The sequence below is a fragment of the Erpetoichthys calabaricus genome, chromosome 9 (assembly GCF_900747795.2).
Source record: "Erpetoichthys calabaricus chromosome 9, fErpCal1.3, whole genome shotgun sequence".
NCBI classification, from domain to species: domain Eukaryota; kingdom Metazoa; phylum Chordata; class Cladistia; order Polypteriformes; family Polypteridae; genus Erpetoichthys; species Erpetoichthys calabaricus.
The window spans coordinates 179,687,198-179,694,392 of record NC_041402.2 but is presented as its reverse complement, the minus strand read 5'-3'; the positions used below and the strand labels follow the sequence as shown (position 1 = coordinate 179,694,392).

At 49.4% G+C, this 7,195-nt stretch overlaps 1 protein-coding gene across 1 annotated transcript; it reads right to left on the bottom strand.

The window, feature by feature from the left end:
- Window positions 1-1,484: 1,484 nt before the first annotated feature.
- Window positions 1,485-6,676, bottom strand: LOC114657274 (phospholipase A1 member A-like). The gene is made up of 10 exons (XM_028808995.2): window positions 6,358-6,676; window positions 5,695-6,041; window positions 5,504-5,612; window positions 2,806-2,907; window positions 2,614-2,721; window positions 2,365-2,532; window positions 2,190-2,282; window positions 1,957-2,068; window positions 1,694-1,873; window positions 1,485-1,613 (listed from the first exon to the last, which is right to left on the bottom strand). The coding sequence occupies exons 1-10, from the start codon at window positions 6,404-6,406 to the stop codon at window positions 1,526-1,528; spliced, it is 1,356 nt and encodes a 451-aa protein (XP_028664828.1). The 5' UTR covers window positions 6,407-6,676; the 3' UTR covers window positions 1,485-1,525.
- Between the last annotated feature and the right edge of the window lie 519 nt (window positions 6,677-7,195).

Genomic DNA, 7,195 nt, shown 5'->3' with positions numbered 1-7,195 from the left:
AAGGGTTCTCGCTCAGCAGAGTACAGTCACTTCTGGCATTTGGGGGATTTGAACCAGCAACCTTACGAATGCCAGCACAGATCCCTAACTTCAGAGTAGAGCACTCCACCCTGCTAGCCTGAGGTAAGTGATTTAAATAAAAATGTTCATTTCTGTTATAAATGTTAATAGTGTTTAAATTGTTTATAATTATTTTATATTATACTAGGGTGCTTCACCCCCTGCTCGCTTCGCTCACTAACCCCCCTGGCCTACGCTACACACCAGCCACTTTGCGTCTCTGCCGCTCGCTTTTGTGGATTTCACTTTCACCAAACAACAAATCTTTAAATTCTCGCAGATATGCCTCTTCATTGGGAAGAAACGCTACTTTTCCCTGATGGCAACACGAATCAGAAGATCTACAAAGTTTAAAGCCGAGCAATATCTACATACTTCTGTTATATCACCTATGTCATATATTTGATCTCTTTTCGCTGTTCTGTTATTTCACCGAGTAATAATTTCCGTTTTGTTTGCGCTAATGCGATCTTTACCATCATTTTTTTGAGACTTTCAAATTTTCATTCTTCCATTATCTCTAACCTGCTCTACATGTGTACCGCGCCAACGTTTTTGAATTCTTTACAACTTTCTACTTGTCTTCTACACTTTGTCTTTTATTTCCGGGCCCGGGCCTGGTTAAATCTCTTGGCACAAAGTCTTATCTCGTGGGACACAAAAGTATCTCTCTGAAAAAGTCACGTCTCATCCCAGGATTTTTTTATATAATAGAGAGATATATTTAGAATGAAACACCCAAGTAGAGACCTCTGGGTGCCACCTCTGCCCGGTACAAGAAGCTCCGAGGCACTTCTAATGCACATTTGTCTTTATTGGCATTTCTTATCATGCCCAAATCAGCGGTCATAGGTACCCCTGCTCCTCCTCAGATGGACCTTCTGGGTGCTGCCCTCTAGTGTAGGTGTGTGCGTGTGTGTGTGTGAGTGAGCTCTGTGAAAGACGTGAATCCAATCCAGGACTAGCTCCTGCCTTGTGCCTAATGCTGCCAGGAAAGTCTCCAGCCCCTCAAGAGCCTACATTGGATTAAGCAAGTCTGAGAATATTATGTTATGGTGCTAAAAGCCAGAAGTGACTCTACTCCACTAGGCCCTTAACCTGCAGTTGCTTCCTTCTGGGGTTGATGTTAACCAGCTTCCAGCCCTGTAAGAAGGTCCTCTATCGTACAGGGAACACTTGGGGATTGATGGCAGGATTGGCACCCCAGCCACTGTAAAAAACCTCACCCTGTTCCAGTGTGGTCCTGAGGTGTCACCCACTGCACTCGGGTCCCAATCCAGGTGGTGAGTTGTGTTGTGCATACTTCCAACCTCTCTCTCTCTCTAGAAAAAGGTTCTTGTAGCATCATATGCCCAGAGATGCCAAGCAGGTACCTCTGGATGCCACCTCAGCCCGATACAAGCAGCTCCGAGGCACTGTTGATGCATGTTTTTCTTTATTGGCATTTCTTGTCATTTCCAAAACATCAGTCAGATTGACCCCCATCCCTCCTTAACTGGATCCTCTGGGTGGTGCCCTCTGTGACTGCCACTCCGTATGCCGAGTAGACAGTCCTGGAAGACAAAAAGTAGGGAAAGGTGAGTGTAAAGTAGGCATTTGCACAGTGCCCACTTCCCTCTACCTGGTTCCTCACCCACGGTCTTTGGGCAGACGTGTCAGGATGAGCCAATCAATCCAAAGCCATCTCTTCCTCCAAGGTTGCAGCACCAGGCGCCCCGTGTAGACTTCCAGTAGCAGCATCCGGAAGGTTCCTTCTGTGTCTGCTGCCACTAGAAACTGGTACTGTTTCCCTGGCACAAAGGTAACTGGGGAGCTGTAGTTGACAACACAGATATGAGGCAATGCCAAGCTGGCATGGTGGAACCTTGCTGCTTGCAGGAAGTTAATATTACTTACTTTGACAGCAGTAAGACTGATGTTTGAACCTGCCTTCCCACCAGCTTGACCAACGGGTACCCTCGCAGCCTGTGATCGCCCCCAGTCTCTACTGTCAGCAAGAAATAGGCAACTGTGGAAAATCAGAGCAGAAAAGCTGGATCAGGCTGGGCAGAAGTTTCCAGAAGTAAAGCCTGAAGCTGGCATTTGATAGATGCATTTGTGCCAATGAAGAGTGGCACAGAGCAGCTCACCACAGTGGGAAGGCTGCTGACTAAAGCCGAGGAATGACTGGAGCTTGTAGAAAGGCAGCGGGCGAGCCTTGGGCAGCCAGGTGGTGTTGTATCCTTGACAGAGAAAGACACACAGACTCATCACAAGGTCTTGGTTGCCCCTTTCAGCCTCTCACACTAGTAGGCCTACACTCACCCAGCTGAGGACAAGTCCCAAGGCCTGAAACTTGACAATCCACACAGCGGCCTCGCCAGAAGGCGTCAAGAGAATGGCAGGGGAAGGCGAGCAGCGGACAGTGGGCACGAATGGAGTGTGTGAATAGGCTGTGGGACATCTGGTGGTCACACAGGACAAAGTGCTCTCCTGAAACACGAGGCAAAGTTCAGGGTGGCAGGCTGCTGGACATTCCTGGCACAATCACACACAGCAAGCATGATCACTCACTGGCATGCAAGCCTCGGGGGCAACCAGGCAGGCGATGCCCCTTTCCAACGTAGAAGTCCACATGACCCATGGGCTGCCGGGTCCCCAGGGCTGCAACTGGTTCATTGGCTGGTGGAGAAACAGAAGATGGAGGTTTAGCGGGAGTGTCAAGTCAGGAGACAGCCTGGCCAAATGCCCTCTGTCCCTGAGCACCTTTAAAGTTGGTGTGGACGATGTCTACAAACTGCGCGTCTGTGTAGTCCAGCCGCTGTCCAGCTCCTGTGTGACGAAACGATGGTCTGAAGGGATCAAGACCTGTGTGGAAAAAGATGGCTGGTTAGAGATGGTGGGCTTACCTGGGTAATGATGAGCCGCTGTGTCTCTGAGGTGGCTGTCACCTTCACGCTCAAGGCAACCATCAGGAACGATGACGGCATACAGTAAGTGCTCACGTGTACACAATGCAAACAAGGAGCTACAGTCATGTGAAGAAGTCAGTAACCCCACGGGAACTGCTTACAGGCAAAGAGCAGATCTTCATGGCAAAGAGAGCCTACAGACCAAAGGGGACAGACCTGAATAAAAAACACAAGGAAGATTGGGCTTTTCAATCCTTTATTCAACAAGGACATCAATGCCTGGGGAAAATGTAAGTCCACCCTTGGCATCAGAAGCTGCTTATTGCCCCCTTTAGCAGAAGTGACTTCTTGTAGGTGTTTTGCATCACTGACATCAGGTCAGGTTGGGGAGCAGACACTGGTACTGCACATTGGTGCACACACCACACGAAGAAACAGGTTGTGATGCCCCTCCAGCAGGCATGAGGTCCAGTCCCACCCCCCGGAAATAACCATCTAGCTGCTGCAGCCAGGTGTTAGGTGGGCATCCCCTTGGCATGGTTCAGCTGCTCGGGTCCACAACAATGAGGGTCCTGTGAGACAGATCACCCTCGGGGAATCGCACCACCTGGCCGTAGTGCTGTAACTGAGGCTCCCTCACAATGCAGATGATGGGCCTCATGTGGGTCTCCATGAGCAACACAAAGTCCAACCAGCTGTACCCAAGGATTCTCCAAAGAGACACAGCACTGAAGGAGTCCAGTCTTCATCTCAGGTCACTGGATAGCGTCCGTGTCTCACAAACAGGGAGCACCAGGACTCTAAAGACTTGGACCTTCGTCCTTTTACAAAGATATCCTGAGCGCCACACACCCTTTTTCAGTGACCTCGTGACCCCCCATGCTCTCCCAATCTGTCTAATGACTTCATAGGAAGAGTCACCAGAGACATGAATGCCACTGCCAAGGTAAGGAAACCTCTCAACGAGGTCGACACTCTCTCCACAAACAGACACCCTCTGACATCGACCTGGTGAAAAGTTTTGATTTACTCCTCCATGCTAAATTCCTTCAACTGCAAGATGTTTTTTTGTATGTTCTCCCCATTTCAGCCACTGCAGCCCACCAGGACCAGAGTTGGACACCCCTTACCTACACACTCCCTAAGGAAGTTCTAATCATTGGCACCTCATCTGGAACACCTGATTCTGATCTGATGGGTCTGGAGTGGTGAGAAATACAAAGGTGGACTTCCTTTTTCCAAGTGACAAGTCTGCTGTTTCATTCATTTAGATTATGAGAGGGTGGACATGTGCAGAGGAGAGATGCTGGGTATATTGGGAGAAGGATGATGAGGATGGAGCTGCCAGGGAAGAGGAAAAGAGGAAGACCTAAGAAGAGGTTTATGGATGTGGTAAGAGAGGACATGCAGCTGATGGGTGTGATAGAGCAAGATGACGAGGACAGGAAGATAAAGAAGATGATCCGCTGTGGCCACCTCTAACAGGAGCAGCCGAAAGAAGAAGACGACCTTTAGGTGTCATTTGCTCCACTATGTCACCATTATCTGTAGGCACCACATGCATGAAGGTCTAACGTTTGCCTCTTCTGCTATGCTGCAAAAAGTCAACAATTTCCATGGGGTGGGCTTAGTTTTGCACATGCATAGTGATGTGTTTTGCTCACTGTATAGTTTTGCAGGCTCACAAGACATAACAATTATTCTTTAAATAACGAGAGGAAAGAGGAGACACTTCATCCACCACCAATTTGAAGCACCCACCTGCACATCAGCCATTAGTGTGCCAGTCTGCTCACCACACGTTAGCTATTAGGTGGTGAAGGGGTGAGAGACAGAGAAAGCCAATTAGAAACAGGGGGTGAAGCGGTGGTGGGCAATTTAGTCTGGACATTGGGCTATACCCCGCTTTTTGCAAATGAAGCCCAGGGACCTTTTATGACTTCAGAGGGTCAGGACCTCTGTGTTATGTCTTATCTGAGGGACAGTGCCAGTTTTCACAGCACAGTGTCCCCGTCACTGCACTGGGGTCTACACACAGAGCACAGGGTAAGCGCCACCTGCTGGCATCACCATCACCTCTTCCAGCAGTAACCCAAGCTTTTCCTAGATGGTCTCCAATCCAAGTCTTGGCCGGGCCTGAACAAGCTTAGCTTCAGGTGGAGGACCTGCTCTGAAGTGCTTGTGGTGAGGCTGCTGGCCGTGTATTGGCACACACAAGAGAACACGACCACATTCTCACCCAGACAAATATGTGTAAGAAACACGAGGACTTACAAAGGCTGGCATGACACACACACTCATGGAGTTATAGATGTGTGCCTCCAAAGCACATTTAATCACACACATGTACGATGTGTACTCAAGCACACACACACACACACACACATAAAAGAATGTGTTGACAGATTGAGGTATGCAGACAAACGTGCACCTGAAGGCACACACACACCCACACACACCCATTTCTAGGTGCATATGAGCACTCGCGTTCAATGGTAGACATAGACAGAAGCCCACCCACTCGCTCATTCCCATTCCACATGCTTGTGAACCTGTTATGCGCCCAACGTCCCCCTGCAGGTGGGCTCCTGCACTGCCTGCGATGTGTGCCCCAGTTCCGAAGCCAATCAGGTGCAGGCTGGCCATGCTGGCACCTTCTTCCTGCAAAGAACAGACAGCCGTGTGAGAGACAAACGCTAAGCAGTTGCCGGTTTTCCCCGAGGCAGCTTGGAGGGCAGCTTACCTGCATTGCGCTCAGGGTCCGCGCTAACTGGGCACCTGCTCTGGAAGCCACGGTGACCAAATTCTGGCGGCGTGGAGCTAACCAGTCCACAACCAAGATGTTGATGTGGTGGGCAGCCAACAGCTCTCTTGCCATGACCCCTACCCAGCGTGGTCTGACAAAAGGGGGCCGCCTGCCATGGATGATGATCACAGTGGGCAGGTGTGGGTCCCACTGGTGCCCAGTCAGAACATCAGATGCATTGACACGAACGGTGCAGTGGGGGTCAGTGGAGCTGAAGCCTATGATGTGTATTTGGAGCGACTCTGGTGTCACATTCTGGAAGTCCACACACCTCAAGTGGCTTTCTGCAAATGGATACACAAATGGGAGAGACAAGTCAGCTGATGGGGGGGATCCTGATAGCCTCATTGGTGTGTAGCAATTTGGGGTAGCACCTGACCGGCTCGTTTTCTTCCTCATCAACCTGTCTATACCCCCCACCCTTTTGTCCCACACAAATGCACAGTAAGTTTAAAGTGTCTGGACTGTCCAAGCCGACATGCTGGATATTGCAGACACTTCACATGCCCACCTCCCCGACTCCTGACTATTCCACCCAGAGACGTCCCTTCCAAAAAAAAAAAATAAATAAAAATCACCTCAAAAGTGATTGGGCATTACCTGAAAGTGACCCACAGAAGACAAAGAGCAGCAGTAAAGTCCTCGACATTGTACCCTCCGAGCAGGAAGTGTCCCTCGGCTCTCCCAGTATGACACATCGAGCAGCGCCATATGCAAATAAAGCAGACAGCAGCCTTTTGTGTAGATAACAAGGGGCGGGGCTTATTAGAAGGGACCTGGTCACCTGATCTGCTGCTGGAGCAACCTGGAAGACCCAGATGTTCTAGTTTTGTGAAGTTGAGGTGGACAGTGTAATGGCCACAGACCTACCAGATGTCTGAGTCTGAACACATCGGTGGGCATCGTAGCCAAACTGGGTCCTGAGGCCTTGCATTGTGGCACATATGGCTACATTTAGTGGCAGGAGGACCTTCAAAATGACTCTGTAAATATGACTGCTTATCTTCCCCTCACACAGGATCTGACAGATGATTACCAGCCAGAATTCAAATCTACAGCTTCTCTTAATAATAATAATAATAACTCATCGGCACAAAGGAAATCACCTCCCAGTTCTAACTGAAAACTTATAGATGATCTCAGTTTTAGCTTCTCCACAAACTGGACAACCCTGGACACCGAAACTGTCCCACCCCTCATATTTCAGCTTTCTTTGGCAGTCTTATGAGACCACCTGCAGATATCCCCTCAACTCATACTTTAAAGATACTAACCACACTCTCCAGTTAGTTTCCTGACTGCTTTATCCTCATCATGGACGTCACTTCTCAGTACGTGGTCATTCCTCGTGATGAAGGTCTCAGTACCTGCAGACGGGTTATTCAACAGACCCCTAGTTCCTCTCATGAACACCTTCATCAGACTGGCAGAAAGTGAT

Bases quoted from the DNA above. Each gene is read 5' to 3' on its own strand.
- LOC114657274 (XM_028808995.2), bottom strand. From the start codon at position 6,406: ATGTCGAGGACTTTACTGCTGCTCTTTGTCTTCTGTGGGTCACTTTCA. The intron at 2,722-2,805 runs GTGCTCAGGGAC...TTTCTCCACCAG, and splicing joins CGTCCACACCAACTTTAAAG to CCAATGAACCAGTTGCAGCC. The intron at 1,614-1,693 runs GTGAGGAACCAG...TTTGTCTTCCAG, and splicing joins CGTCTGCCCAAAGACCGTGG to GACTGTCTACTCGGCATACG.